Below are 16,029 nucleotides of genomic sequence, written 5' to 3'. Positions count from 1 at the left end.
AGCCTTCCACAAGCTTCCCACAATAAGTTGGGTGAATTTTGGACCATTCCTCCTGACAAAGCTGGTGTAACTGAGTCAGGTTTGTAAGCCTCCTTGCTCGCACACGCTTTTTCAGTTCTGCCCACACATTTTCTATAGAATAGAGGTCAAGGCTTTGTGATGGCCACTCCAATACCTTGACTTTGCTGTCCTTAAGCCATTTTGCCACAACTTTGGAAGTATGCTTGGGGTCATTGTCCATTTGGAAGACCCATTTGCGACCAAGCTTTAACTTCCTGTTGCTTCAATATATCCATATAATTTTCCTCCCTCATGATGCCATCTATTTTGTGAAGTGCATCAGTCCCTCCTGCAGCAAAGCACCCCCACAACATGATGCTCCCACCCCCGTGCTTCACGGTTGGGATGGTGTTCTTCGGCTTGCAAGCATCCCCCTTTTTCCTCCAAACATAACAATGGTCATTATGGCCAAACAGTTCTATTTTTGTTTCATCAGACCAGAAGACATTTCTCCAAAAAGTACGATCTTTGTCCCCATGTGCAGTTGCAATCCGTAGTCTGGCTTTTTTATGGCGGTTTTGGAGCAGTGGCTTCTTCCTTGCTGCACAGCCTTTCAGGTTATGTCGATATAGGACTCGTTTATCTGTGAATATAGATACTTTTGTACCTGTTTTCTCCAGCATTTTCACATGGTCCTTTGTTGTTGTTCTGGGATTGATTTGCACTTTTCACACCAAAGTGCCTTAATCTCTAGGAGACAGAACGCATCTCCTTCCTGAGCGGTATGACGGCTGCGTGGTCCCATGGTGTTTATACTTGCGTACTATTGTTTGTACAGATGAATGTGGTACCTTCAGGCGTTTGGAAATTGTTCCCAAGGATGAACCAGACTTGTGGAGGTCTGCAAGTTTTTTTCTGAGTTCTTGGCTGATTTCTTTTGATTTTCCCATGATGTCAAGCAAAGAGGCACTGAGTTTGAAGGTGTGCCTTGAAATGCATCCACAGGTACACCTCCAATTGACTCAAAAGTTTCTAAAGCTATGACATCATTTTCTGGAATTTTCCAAGTTGTTTAAAGGCACAGTCAACTTAGTGTATGTAAACTTCTGACCCACTGGAATTGTGATACTGTGAATTATAAGTGAAATTATCTGTCTGTAAACAATTGTTGGAAAAATGACATGCGTCATGCACAAAGTAGATGTCCCAAACCGACTTGCCAAAACTATAGTTTGTTAATTAACAAGACATTTGTGGAGTGGTTGAAAAACGAGTTTTAATGACTCCAACCTAAGTGTATGTAAACTTCTGACTTCAACTGTAGTCATTGTTTTTTTTTTACTCCACCAGTGACCTTTTCATAATTTCTTGTTAAAGTTACCTTTTACTCCAGTAGGCTAATACAGGGTCACACAGAGTGATTCTTGGTAGTCTTAAACAAATCTATTTTGAGACAAAAGTATACACCTCACACACATGGTTATGGGCTTAAAAAAAGAAGACACCTGGACCATGTCAGATATAGAGTTGAAATGTATTCAATTTTGATTTTGCATCCCAATATTACACTTTATATACATTAAAGAAGACTGAAATATAACAAAGTGGTTTGACATTGAAGTACAGGATTTTCGTCATTCTTTATTAATATTCTTGATTAATTATGAAAAATATGAATAACATTCCACCCATGAGGCCAAAGGGGTGCTTTTGGTCATTGACTGCAGGAAAGGGTTACAGATGACATCCTCTGAATTATATTTCTCTCTCTCTCTCTCCACCCTCTCCCTCTATCCCTCCACAGATAGCCAAGCTGGACAAGACCAAGCGCAGCGTAGTCCATGTCTACCTGTTCACCGACAAGAACTTCCACGACCCCACGAGAAGCCTCAACCGCCAAATGGCCGCCTCTGACCTCTTCAAACACCAAGGAGACGTCTTCCTAAGCAGCCACAGGTAGGGCTAGGAGTTGATTCCAAAAACAGTCTATTCCTAGTTCCTAAAGTATGGAGTCTCCTGCCATTGTGCTGGACTCTCGTGGGGTTTGGATAATGGAAAAATACAAATTTTAGTGACAATTGACAATAAAGTAGATGTTGTGTTATCACAGCCCTTCCAAGACCTCCATCTGTAACTCCACTGCCACCCTCACCTCCACAACCACAACCACTCCCAGCTCCAATGGGACCAAGCCCCAGCTACGACGCGCCCACTCTGGCTCGGGACCCAGGCCAACGGGGGGTACAGGCACCCCTCCTGGAACTCCCCCACCTCCCTCAACCACCGCCCCTATTAAGCTACCCCCGCTGCTGGACCTCCCTCCTGCAGGTCAGAGACATATATTTACATATTTACATGCTTCATAATGTTTATTTTTTTAATCTGAAAATGAAAGTACTTGTGTTTTGCGCAAAGCTGTTTCCAACCTCGTCGTCTGTTGTTCCCGTTCGTTGATTTAAAAAGATCGATGCCACAAAACAATCTATGCGTCATAGTGCTGAAACCTTCATGTCCAAACTCTCCGTATCTATGCCTCTTCTGCAGGTCACAACATGGATATCTATGTGTCCGTGGCCTGCCACCCGGGTCACTTTGTACTGCAACCCTGGAGAGACATGTACAAGCTGGTAGTTCTGATGGGAGAGATGATCCTGTACTATAATAAAACAGAGGAGAAGCCTCTCAAAGTGGAGAAGAATCAGATATACGCTGCTAAGGTGGAGAACAAGTGAGAAGAGGGAGGAGTGGGTGGGAAAGGCTGGGAATGTGTCTTGGGAGTATGTGTGGGCACTGTATATTTCAAGTGTGTATGAGGGATTTGGGTAGGGCTTCTAGTAGGATAGTCTGACCGCATTCAATAATTTGATTAGCCATCTAGATTATTTGGTCCCCCCCGGGCTTGAATGAACTTGATTAGTTGAACTCTAACCTCTGACCTCTCTCGGTGCCCTCCCAGTTGGCACCGTGTGCTGGTGAAGGGGGTGTTGACCAACGGCCTGGTGTCTGTCTATGAGCTGGACTACGGTAAACACGAGCTGGTCAGCTGCACCCAGCTTCGCCCACTAATCCAGGAGTTCAGACAGCTGCCATTCCAGGGCATCACTGCACAACTCGCAGGTAACTAAGGAAGTGTTGCCCTCCCGGCAACCATATTATGTACTTTAGATTTTGCTATTCACCTCAACATAGCAAAGTAATCTACAACAAGTGGTTCTTGTTATTGGCACATGTTAGAAAAATAGTTATGTCCCTCAAAATGGGTTCCATTTGCTACATCCCTACCCTCACTTAGAAGTTTGTCACATGGGCTTTAAAGGCCCAGTGCAGTCAAAAACATGACTTTCCTATATTTTATATATATTTCCATACTATGAGATTGGAATAATATTGTGAAATTGTGAAACTCATGATGATGCTCTTTTAGTGTAAGAGTTGTTTTAAAAGACTGATGTTTCAGCCTGCGGTAAATGAGTTAATCGACCAATAAGAAAGAGAGTTCCAAACCTATCTGCCTATAAAAGCTGGTTTTCAGTTTTTCCCTCCCCACTCCCTGACAATCCTAGCCAAATTCTTGATTGAGAAATGCTATTTTTGTTCCTTCTTTACAATTTTAATTGAAACAATCACAGTAAGGTACTTAATTGCTACCCAGAAATTATTTGATATTGAGAAAAAAAATGTTTTGCATTGGATCTTTAATCTCCTTAACGTCCTGATAATTCCATGAATTCAAAACCTTGGAGAAGGGAGACCTCTGGTGGCAACGATAGACATTGGTCGTGTCCGAATACCCATACTTGCATTCTAAATAGTAGGCTGTTTGGATATAAGAAAGTTTTATAGTATGTGAAATGTAGAACATTTTGTGTGCTTTAAATGCCAAGATGTCGGATTTCCATCTTGTAAAATTCGCTGCACACTATTGAAGAAGAGAATCGTCTTTTCACACCCACGTGTGTTTGACAATAGCTGATAATCAGAATAGGGGACACGCTCCACAGAAATGTATGAATGGCGGAGAACAAGCACGATTGCGCAATAGATGATGCCTTCTCATTATGGATGAGTAGTATGTTCATATTTGTTGCTTACGACATACGTTTTTACTAAACATTACGTTCTAAATACTATGTAGTAAGAATAGTACACATTATGTAGTTTTAGTAAGTAGTAGGCAACACAGATTTCGGACACGGCCATTGACTGGAGAAATGCCTTTCCATTTTATGAAATTATAAGGTACTTTCTTGTCCCTTTTGTTATAACGCTTGTTTATTTCTAGAATATTAATCGTTTTCAGCATTCAATGCTGATGTACAGTATTCATTATTTTGGTGTAAGTCTATGTGACGTTCTCACTCCACCAATAGGAGTGAAGCCGAGGCAGTGGTCAGAGGAGGCTTCCATCGTGTTCCGGAACCACGTAGAGAAGAAGCCGTTGGTGGCCCAGCTGGAGGCCGTACAGGAAGCGCATCACCCCTGGGACAGGAAGTTGACCGTCTTCCTGGTCGACACCTCGCAGGAGGAGAGGGACATCTGGGTGCATGACATCATGGCTGAGTTCACAGACGAACTCACCAAAGAAGTGTAGTTGGATAAACTGTGCACAACAGTGCATCTATAGTGCTGGTTATGGCAGGAACAACTAGGTAGGTCTATACAAAACAAATGTAAAAAAAATATATATACACATTTGTTTTGGATACCTAAGTGTAGTTGGATGCTGGACTTTGCTGCGGGCGTTGCTATGAGAAACCAGAACGCTTGTTGGGGTTGCTATGGGAGACCATTGGGAGATGGTTTAGAGATATGTCACTTAGACTTGTCATTTTGTGTTTGAGAGTGGGGTGACACAGTGACAATGAAACACACTCGCAGCAGCATGGCATGATATTTTCATCAAAAGCTCAATAATATCACCCTCGTGCTGACTTACCTTACAGCTTTGCCACACAGAGGAGTTGTCATAGGGAACTGTTGAACATCTAGTCTCGTTACGGGATGGGTTTCCCAAAGCCTCCGTAGCTAATAACATGGTACAGTACTTTGTTTCTCTGGACAACCCAGACTCACACCACTTGTTGAACAGCAAAGTGCTTCATTTGACAAATTCCGTTCCTTAACTGGAAAACATTGAGATATCTGTTTCTCTCTCTTGTCCAGGTTGTGGGAAAAAAATAGCAGTCAACATTAGCTACAAAGGATTTTGGAAACTCACCTATGGCTAGTGGCTTTCATTAGGCTACAGTGTCTATATAAAGAATTTCTACTCTGGCTATACAAGCTATGGAAATGTATATGTGGTGCATTAGCTGCATTATCGATCAACAATGCACAAAAAGTATTTAACTCAACTTGTAAGAGACTGTGGTTGGTTTAAAGGCCTTTACCAATAGCCTGGTTAAACTAGATTGAAAGGTGAACAACAATAGTTAGTGCCGCATTCGGTCTGTTATAGCCAGGCTAACTTGACCAAGGTCTGTTCATGGGAATCTAATATAAAAGGTATATGTGATACATTATGTGATACATTATCGATCAGCAACGCACAAAAAGTATTTTACTCCACTTGTCAGAGACGGTTGTTAATTGAGACACAGAGTTCCAGTATGAAGGCCTTTACTGTACCCAGGCCTGTTTATTTGAATCTGACGTCATCAAGGTTTACAAAACATAGTTTAAAGGGATAGTTCGACAATTATTTTGTCCATAGACCGCTTTCAAGGTAAGGAAACCTGGATAAGGAAATACGTTAAAATCACTGAACTATCACTTTAAGACAATCCCTCTAGTGAATTGATGATGCAAAGAAGCCATTGTTATTTCTTATTTCTATTTCCCACTCATGTGACTTAGCTCGGTTTTAAAAACGTTGGTTTTAATTTATTTATTTTTAATTCATTGATTTTTGTGATTTTGTGTCGGACAACAAGACTTTCTGCAGATACAGTATTCTTAGACCAGGAGTTTTGAGTGAACACGTGACCTGACCGAGAACATCTTTGGGGGCCCTAGCTACAGTATTAGGATATTACTGTACCATAGGGCCCAAAGTTTTTTTTTCTGGTCATGTCATCTAGGTCGGGAAAAGCTCCTGGCCCTGATATGTTATGTTGGAAATTGTGCTGAATTGCGTGCACATAATTTGATATATAATACAAAATATGCTAACCGGTAGTTGTGTTTACCTGACAATACTCTCTCTGCTTTACTGTTGGAGTGACGGGATCGTTGGAGTTTTACTGAAAACAGAATAATTACAGCCCAGCTAGCACATTTCGTTCCTTGGAAGTTGTGGGAACGTACGTTTTTGTTTTCCCGTTGGTTCTGGGAACGAAACCATACGTTTTCTGACCGGTAAAACTGGATGTTTTCTAACGTTCAAAGAACGGAGGTGAACATTTTGCCTGTTGGGTGAAAGTCCATTTTTAGGTTGCAGGAAGGTTCTGCGAACGTTTTACTATGGTTCACTGAAAGTTTTTCTCTGAGGGTTTATTGATGTTCTGATAACGTAAATTATAGATTATTTGAAGGTAATTAAATAAGGAATAACTTCAAACTTTCACTGAATGTTTCAATAAGACGTTTAATAACACTGCTAGCTTAGTTTAACTGTTTTAAACTCTAAGCACAGATAGCACACATGGGAAGAGAAAAATATATATATTGTGACACGGCGTCAGTGAGATTTTAACCAATGATCTTCTGTTCTCTATCCATGGAATTAGTCTTCTGCGCCACCAGGATGAAACTAGCATGCCATGTTTGTTTTTTTCAAGCTGTTCATTTTAGTCAATTCAAAAGACCCCATTTCAAAGGAAACAAGCACTCATTAAGTTTAGGTGTGGCCAATTAGTGGCCACGGCAAACACACCTGAACACACTTAACAAGATAGAGAACAGAGAGGGTTTTGTTGATGCTAAGAATGAAATGTATGTGTTTTTAAATAACATTATTAGAACTTTCTCTGAATGTTACTAAAGGTTTATTACATTTCCACAGAACATTGTTTCTTAATGTTCTCTGAATGTTCTGAGACATTACTTTTATATAGAACCATGAGGAAACCTGTAGAAAATGTTACAATGAAGTACTGAAATTCCCACAGGAGAACGTTGTTTCTTCACGTTCTCTGAGCAATTTGAGGACCATGACTTTAAATAGAACCATAAGTAAACATGAAGGAAATGTTATGCTGAAGTACTGAAATTCCCACATGAGAACGTTGTTCCTTAACATTCTATGAACTATTTGAGAACATTCCCAATGTTAAACCAGTTGGAGAATGTTCCTAGAACATTACCAACATTTTAATTAAATGGAGCCATGTTCTGTTCATGTTCTGAAATGTTTTGTTAAGGTAATGAAATACCAAGAAAATAACATTTTTGTCAAGTTCCTTAAACGTGCTGAGAATGTTCCAAAGCCAAGCAACTATCCTGCACCATTCCCAGAAAGTTGTGGGAAGGTTGTATGAAGAATAACCATAGGACAACCACGCTCTCACTAAGCTCTAAAGAAACATATGGTTCTCAGAACGTTATGTTCTAGCTGGGAGTACTCTCGCCTGGTCCCAGATATGTTTGTGCTGTCTTGCCAATTCTATTGCTACATTTGCTAATGGAGTTGGCTAAACAGTACAAACAGATCTGGGACCAGGCTATATTTCCTTTGCTTAAGGGTTATTTTATTTTCATTTTGTTAACCTAACATTTAGCCTTGGTTAATTACATACAGTATGTACAACATTTTAGGAATAAAGTTCTAAAAAAAGGAGTTTCAAATTTGTCAAGTTATTTGCATAGTAAAGGTTACGGGCTTAGGTTGGAGTCATTAAAACTCATTTTTCAACCACTCCACAATTGTCTTGTTAACAAACTATAGCTTTGGCAAGTTGGTTAGGACATCTACTTTGTGCATGACACAAGTAATTTTTCCAACAATTGTTTACAGACAGATTATTTTACTTATAATTCACAGTATCACAATTCCAGTGGGTCAGAAGTTTACATACACTAAGTTGACAGTACCTTTAAAACAGCTTGGAAAATTCCAGAAAATGATGTCATGGCTTTAGAAGCTTCTCATAGGCTAATTTACATAATTTGAGTCAATTGAAGGCGTACCTGTGGATGTATTTCAAGGTCTACCTTTGCTTGACATCATGGGAAAATCAAAAGAAATCAGTCAAGACCTCCACAAGTCTGGTTCATCCTTGGTTGCAATTTCCAAACTCCTGAAGGTACCACGTTCATCTGTACAAACAATAGTACGCAAGTATTAACATCATGGGACCACGCAGCTGTCATACCGCTCAGGAAGGAGATGCGTTCTTTCTCCTAGAGATGAACGTACTTTGGTGCCAAAAGTGCAAATCAATCCCAGAAAAACAGCAAAGAACGTTGTGAAGATTCTGGAGGAAACAGGTACAAAAGTATCTATATCCACAGTAAAACAAGTCCTATATCGACATAACCTGAAAGGCCACTCAGCAAGGAAGAAGCCACTGCTCCAAAACCGCCATAAAAAAGACAGATTATGGTTTGCAACTGCACATGGGGACAAAGATTGTACTTTTTGGAGAAATGTCTTCTGGCCTGATGAAACAAAAATAGAACTGTTTGGCCATAATGACCATCATTATGTTTGCAGGAAAAAGGGGGAGGCTTGCAAGCCGAAGAACACCATCCCAACCGTGATGCACCTTGGTGGCAGCATCATGTTGTGGGTCTTCCAAATGGACAATGACCCCAAGCATACTTCCAAAGTTGTGGCAAAATGGCTTAAGGACAAAAAAGTCAAAGTATTGGATTGGCCATCACAAAGCCCTGACCTCAATCCTATAGAAATATTGTGGGCAGAACTGAAAAAGCGTGTGCGAGCAAGGAGGCCTACAAACCTGACTCAGTTACACCAGCTCTGTCAGGAGGAATGGTCCAAAATTCACCCAACTTATTGTGGGAAGCTTGTGGAAGGCTACTCGAAACGTTTGACTCAAGTTAAACAATTTAAAGGCAATGCTTCCAAATACTAATTAAGTGTATTTAAACTTCTGACCCACTGGGAATGTGATGAAAGATATAAAATATGAAATAAATCATTCTCTACTATTATTCTGACATTTCACATTATTAAGTGGTCATCCTAACTGACTGTAAAAAATTATACAAAAAAATGTGTTTTTCAAAAGTCCTAGGTTGTAATTCTGAAATTCTAATTCTTTATTAAAATATCAAAATGGTATCTTATTTAGATGTCATACAGCCAATCAGTGTCTACAAACGGATTAATCCAAATACATTTTCGAATATGATCTTGCCCATTGTACACCATATTTATTTTCTCAGTGACAGAGTATAGAGGAGAGAACAGAAGAGAAGAGAACCGGAGAGGGGAGAAAAGGAGCAGTGAGGAAATGGAGGAGTACATCTCATCCGTAAAGCTGATCATACACACAAATGATAGCATCCTCTCAGGTCTTCCAGCACTTACCGAATGGACAAAATCATGACAAACTCTGGAAGGCAAGAGAGGGAAATGAGAGAGGCTACAAAATGTATGGGCACCACTGCATTAGATAGTTGTGTGTGTGTGTGTGTGTGTGTGTGTGTGTGTGTGTGTGTGTGTGTGTGTGTGTGTGTGTGTGTGTGTGTGTGTGTGTGTGTGTGTGTGTGTGTGTGTGTGTGTGTGTGTGTGTGATCTTACTTCTGTGTGTGTTTGTGTGTTGACCTGTTTCTGCATGTTTGTGAGTGTTTCCTCCATGGGTGTGTGACCTTACATGTGTGTGTATGTCTATGCACAGTTATCTCCTTACCATCAAAGTCGATGCTTCCGTCTCCGTTGATGTCTATCTCTTTGAGTATCTCTTCCAGCTCTCCTTTCTTCAGTTTCTCCCCCAGTAGACTCTTCACCGCCTCCTTCATCTCATCCTGGCTGATCTTCCCATCACAGTCCTGGTCAAACTGATAGGAGGAGAGGGGAAAGTTATGATGGAGGGATGTTGAGGAGGAGAGAATGTGGGGGATTAAGTGAACATGGGAGTTCATATTGGCTGAGAGCCTAACAATAATGAAGAAGCTGGGAGATTTTAATGAGAGTTTGTGTAGGGCCATAATGTCTGTGTTTGTAGGCCTGTGTTTTATGATCATTCACTCAATTTCAGTCTCTTTGGCTCCGTGTCAGTCTCCTACCTGTGAGAAGGCGGACCTGAGCTCTTTCAGCCCCAGCATGTCTGCTGTCTCTCCCATTATCCTGGGACCCATCAGCTCACAGAAATCGTCAAAGTCCATCAGACCGCCCACTGAAGAGAGACAGCCAATCAACAGTCAGGACACAGGTAGGAACTGGACAATAGGCACATTTAAATGAAAATAGCTTAAAATGGACATACTCCTCATTTTGATCTGTTGCACTATCTCCAGCAGCTCCATCTCAGTGGGCATGTAGCCCATGGTCCTCATGCACTCAGCTACGTCCTTGTAGTTCAGGTAGCCGTCACAGTCGTAGTCAAACTCCTTGAAGGCAAAGTCCAGCTCTGTGCCAAAGGTTAAAGGTTAGAGGTCAGAAGGTGATGATGACACCATAGAAATAGAATTACCAGAAAGGACATCGCCATTCAAGTCAACGTTCCGTGATGGGTGGGCCTGGCTGCCATATTGAGTGTACCCATGAATATACCGTCAAATTGCCGTGGTCTGAGGGGCTTATCCCCAATCTAGTCAAACTATTTCTATGGATGATTCAAAGCTACCTACTTTTCACAAATATAATGCCTGTCTGAATCCTAACTTGAGTAACACTGGTTTAGTGTAATAAGTTGTGCAACTACTCAATCTACTGTAAGTAAGCATTCTATTGTATGTGCAATATCACTGTGATAAGAAGACTCACCATCCAACTCTGCTTGGGCCATCTCCCTCTCCTAAAGGAAGACAACGTGCAAAGGAGAGACACTATATAAACAAAAGTATGTGGACACCCCCTAAAATTAGTGGATTTGGCTATTTCAGCCACACCCGCTGCTGACAGGTGTACAAAATCGAGCACCCAGCCATGCATTCTCCATAGAGGAACATTGGCAGTAGAATGGACTTACTGAAGAGCTCAGTGACTTTCAACAAGTCAGTTCATCAAATTTCTGCCCTGCTAGAGATGCCCTGGAAACTGTAAGTGCTGTTATTGTGAAGTGGAAAAGTCTAGGAGCAACAACGGCTCAGCCGCAAAGTGATAGGCCACACAAACTCACAGAATGGGACCGCCGAGTGCTGAAGCGTGTGGTATGTAAAAATCGTATATCCTTGGTCGCAACACTCATTACAGTGCCTTGCGAAAGTATTCGGCCCCCTTGAACTTTGCGACCTTTTGCCACATTTCAGGCTTCAAACATAAAGATATAAAACTGTATTTTTTTGTGAAGAATCAACAACAAGTGGGACACAATCATGAAATGGAACAACATTTATTGGATATTTCAAACTTTTTTAACAAATCAAAAACTGAAAAATTGGGCGTGCAAAATTATTCAGCCCCCTTAAGTTAATACTTTGTAGCGCCACCTTTTGCTGCGATTACAGCTGTAAGTCGCTTGAGGTATGTCTCTATCAGTTTTGCACATCGAGAGACTGACATTGTTTCCCATTCCTCCTTGCAAAACAGCTCGAGCTCAGTGAGATTGGATGGAGAGCATTTGTGAACAGCAGTTTTCAGTTCTTTCCACAGATTCTCGATTGGATTCGGGTCTGGACTTTGACTTGGCCATTCTAACACCTGGATATGTTTATTTTTGAACCATTCCATTGTAGATTTTGCTTTATGTTTTGGATCATTGTCTTGTTGGAAGACAAATCTCCCATCAATTTTAACCATCTTCCCTGTCCCTGCTGAAGAAAAGCAGGCCCAAACCATGATGCTGCCACCACCATGTTTGACAGTGGGGATGTTGTGTTCAGCTGTGTTGCTTTTACGCCAAACATAACGTTTTGCATTGTTGCCAAAAAGTTCAATTTTGGTTTCATCTGACCAGAGCACCTTCTTCCACATGTTTGGTGTGTCTCCCAGGTGGCTTGTGGCAAACTTTAAACAACACTTTTTATGGATATCTTTAAGAAATGGCTTTCTTCTTGCCACTCTTCCATAAAGGCCAGATTTGTGCAATATACGACTAATTGTTGTCCTATGGACAGAGTCTCCCACCTCAGCTGTAGATCTCTGCAGTTCATCCAGAGTGATCATGGGCCTCTTGGCTGCATCTCTGATCAGTCTTCTCCTTGTATGAGCTGAAAGTTTAGAGGGACGGCCAGGTCTTGGAAGATTTGCAGTGGTCTGATACTCCTTCCATTTCAATATTATTGCTTGCACAGTGCTCCTTGGGATGTTTAAAGCTTGGGAAATCTTTTTGTATCCAAATCCGGCTTTAAACTTCTTCACAACAGTATCTCGGACCTGCCTGGTGTGTTCCTTGTTCTTCATGATGCTCTCTGCACTTTTAACGGACCTCTGAGACTATCACAGTGCAGGTGCATTTATACGGAGACTTGATTACACACAGGTGGATTGTATTTATCATCATTAGTCATTTAGGTCAACATTGGATCATTCAGAGATCCTCACTGAACTTCTGGAGAGAGTTTGCTGCACTGAAAGTAAAGGGGCTGAATAATTTTGCACGCCCAATTTTTCAGTTTTTGATTTGTTAAAAAAGTTTGAAATATCCAATAAATGTCGTTCCATTTCATGATTGTGTTCCACTTGTTGTTGATTCTTCACAAAAAAATACAGTTTTATATCTTTATGTTTGAAGCCTGAAATGTGGCAAAAGGTCGCAAAGTTCAAGGGGCCGAATACTTTCGCAAGGCACTGTACATAGTTCCAAACTGCCTCTGAAAGCAATGTCATCCAAGAACTGTTCGTCGGGAGCTTCATGAAATGGGTTTCCATGGCCCGAGAATGGCCAAGCTTAAGAGGGAGGGAGCTGCCATAGAGAAACAACACTGTCTGCCTTTTGAGTAATATTATAGTGTTTGGATCCAGATATACTGGAGGGGGTTCACCTTAAAGAGTCAAATGCAGGTACTTTTGGATGGAAGTTTAGCACAGGCGATTTGAGATTTACACAGTTGTGTAAGAGGAGGTTGGAAGTTTTTGGATCAGGTCGATCTGGTGTGGTAGGAAGTTGGGTGGGGATGTTTCCTGATCATGGTGGATTAAATCGTTATGGTTTCTATTCTGTTTGTTTGGGACACCGGTCAACCTCATTCACACGTGTGTTTTTTATTTGTTTAACTAGGCAGGTCAGTTAAGAACAAATTCTTATTTACTATGCCGACCTACGAACCGCGGGTTTACTGCCTTGTTCAGGAGCAGAATGGCAGATTTTTACCTTGTCAGCTCAGGGATTCAATTCAGCAACCTTTCGGTTACTGGCCCAACGCTCTAATTACTAGGCTACCTGCCGCCCCAGCGTGTTGTTTTTACACGCATAGCCTACACACACTGCATGCTCAATATGATCTAGTTTAAGTTCTAGTCCGAATTATTCTATCCTAAATCAATGTCTCCAAGCTAAGTTTTACAGTGTCAAGAAACAAAGTAAGAAAAGTAGAAACTGTTCATTAAACACCAGACATCAATATCACACCGGTCACTGGTGGGTCTAAACGTTTACAAATATCCCAAACAAAACAAGTTCCTAAAACAATCATACAACTTTCCCTTTGTGTTCGATGCTCTTCCGGCAGCTTCTACCCTTTAATCCTAATGAATGGTGACGCTGAGCCACACTAAGGATCTAATAATACTGCTGTGTCTATAAGGATTAGTTGGAGAGGATAACTAAGGTGTGTGTGTGTGTGTGTGTGTGTGCGCGTGTGTGTGTGTGTGTGTGCGTGCGCGTGCGTGCGTGGCTTAGAGAGTTATTACCTACACACACAAATGCAGGCAGGAAGGCACACACACGCCGGCACACGCAGGTAGGCAAACAGATAGGCAGGCACGAATGCACAGGCACCCACTCACACACACAGCATGCAAAGATCAGGAGCTTAGCTAACGTTGTAGCTTCTATGACTTCTCATTCCTTTGCATGCATATCAATGTCCCCGTGTGAAGAAAAAAAACACCGGACTGTTGTTAGCCTAGCATGTCGCTACTGAGGGTTATAGCTCAGAGGTCAGAGGTGAAAGTAACTTTAATGTGTGTGTGTGTGGGCTCCCGAGCGGCGCAGCTGTCTAAAGCACTGCATCTCAATGCTAGAGGCATCACTACAGACACCCTGGTTCGAATCCAGGCTGTATAACAACCGGCTGTGATTGGGAGTCCCATAGGGTGGTGCACAATTGGCCCAGGGTCGTCCGGGTTCGGCCGGTGTAGCCCATCATTGTAAAAAAAGAATTTGTTCTTAACTGACTTGCCTAGTTAAATGAAGTTTCAATAAAAACTGTGTGTGTGTGCGCGCGTACCGCTCCAAACACGCTGCTGAGCAGGGTGGTGTGTATCTTCTCCATGTCTTTCCTCTTCTGCTCTTTCTTAGACACCTTCTTGGGAGCCGACTCCGAACCCGAGGACGAAGTCTTCCGGGATTTGCCACCTTTGCTACAGAACATGAGCCAAGAGGCACCAGGTGTTCACAATATTGGAGACATTGGCAAGAGCTATCTTGACACCTTAATAAACGTGGCGACGCCACACACATAGGATCATCTCTCAATGGCTTCGTACATGTTCAAGTTTTATAACTAATAGTTGTGATACAATAGAGTTTTTCTGCACAAAAAATATTCATACAAGTATTGTGGAGACGCCGCTTGACGGTTTTGTCGATATTTTAGGGCATCACAAACACGTCAGGTAAATCACAACCATTGAGTCAACAATATCACTTGTTCAAACTGACTGTGTACGGCGCCAATGTCTCTCAATAACTCTATTGTGCCCATCATGGTCAATCGAGTTCTCCAGTCTCAAAAGTAGACGTTGACCTTACCTGTCTGTAGAGGTTACAGAGGTTACAGAGGCTGCAGACGTTACAGAGGCTGCAGACGTGGTGGACGGGGTCTTAGACATCCTGAATAAAATGAATACATAGATGAGTGTGTGTGTGTGTGCGTGTGTGCGTGCGTGCGTGCGTGTGTGTTGATAGCTACATTCTCAGAAACTGATATTGCCAGGTGTCACGGTTTGCAAAGCATACCCAACACACTGTGAAAATAGGTAGCATAGTGGTTAGAGCGTTTGGCCAGTAACTGAAAGGTCGCTGGTTTGAATAACTGAGCGAGCAAAGTGACAAATTGGATGTGCCCTTGAGCAAAGCACTTAACCCTAATTTGCTCCAGGGGTGTTATGGCTGACCTTGTAAAACAACACAATTCACTGCACCTATCCGGTGTATATTACAATGTATATATATATTTTTACTGTAACCTACTTTAGGGACATGCACACATACACAGTCAAGGTGTAGGTAATCAGCCAATCTGTAAGGAAAAGTCACTTCCACTCCCTATTTAATGCAAATATTACAGACAGAAAATGTCCTTACCTTTAGCTGGTCCTCCTGCAGTACTGTGAATGACAGGACTGGGTCCACTTGCTCTCCTCAACCTTCATACCTCCCCTCCTTCTCTCTCTCCCTCCCTCTGTCTATCCCCCCATCCATCAAAGAGCATTACCAGGTGATTACCTGGCTAAATGTGTCTAGGTCAGAAAGCTAAACACCACACTTAACACAGTGTGACTGACCGTGGCTCTCTCACACACACACTAGCACGCACACAGTCAGTCACACCGTGTGTGTGTGTGAGTGTGTGTGTGTGTGTGTGTGTGTGTGTGTGTGTGTGTGTGTGTGTGTGTGTGTGTGTGTGTGTGTGTGTGTGTGTGTGTGTGTGTGTGTGTGTGTGTGTGTGTGTGTGTGTGTGTGTGTGTGAGACACAAATTATAAACAAAGTGTATTGTCAAGGGTATTATTGTATTGGGTAGCTATCATTATTTTTTTTAAGTGTATTTGTAGTTTGACGTTAGTGATAGTTAATAGC

At 41.8% G+C, this 16,029-nt stretch overlaps 2 protein-coding genes across 2 annotated transcripts in view; one reads left to right on the top strand and one right to left on the bottom strand.

The window, feature by feature from the left end:
* LOC139378839 (tudor domain containing 7 b) overlaps positions 1-7,777 on the top strand; it is a 29,749-nt gene extending 21,972 nt beyond the window's left edge. Inside the window, exons 15-19 of the mRNA XM_071121379.1 lie at positions 1,805-1,956; positions 2,111-2,328; positions 2,545-2,728; positions 2,957-3,117; positions 4,371-7,777. Of these exons, the coding sequence (XP_070977480.1) occupies positions 1,805-1,956; positions 2,111-2,328; positions 2,545-2,728; positions 2,957-3,117; positions 4,371-4,591 (936 nt within the window). The 3' untranslated portion in view covers positions 4,592-7,777. The remainder of the gene's footprint in view (positions 1-1,804; positions 1,957-2,110; positions 2,329-2,544; positions 2,729-2,956; positions 3,118-4,370) is intronic.
* A 1,396-nt stretch (positions 7,778-9,173) lies between these two features.
* On the bottom strand, positions 9,174-15,842 carry LOC139378840 (calcium-binding protein 2-like). Its single transcript, XM_071121381.1, has 8 exons — positions 15,537-15,842; positions 14,982-15,062; positions 14,458-14,590; positions 10,892-10,922; positions 10,392-10,535; positions 10,192-10,301; positions 9,816-9,963; positions 9,174-9,518 (listed from the first exon to the last, which is right to left on the bottom strand). Exons 2-8 carry the CDS (start codon positions 15,059-15,061, stop codon positions 9,490-9,492), a joined length of 675 nt encoding a protein of 224 aa, XP_070977482.1. The 5' UTR covers position 15,062; positions 15,537-15,842; the 3' UTR covers positions 9,174-9,489.
* Between the last annotated feature and the right edge of the window lie 187 nt (positions 15,843-16,029).

Source organism: Oncorhynchus clarkii, chromosome 21 (genome assembly GCF_045791955.1).
Source record: "Oncorhynchus clarkii lewisi isolate Uvic-CL-2024 chromosome 21, UVic_Ocla_1.0, whole genome shotgun sequence".
Lineage (NCBI taxonomy): Eukaryota > Metazoa > Chordata > Actinopteri > Salmoniformes > Salmonidae > Oncorhynchus > Oncorhynchus clarkii.
Note: the sequence above shows the minus strand (reverse complement) of the source record. Positions and strands in the feature narration are given on the sequence as shown.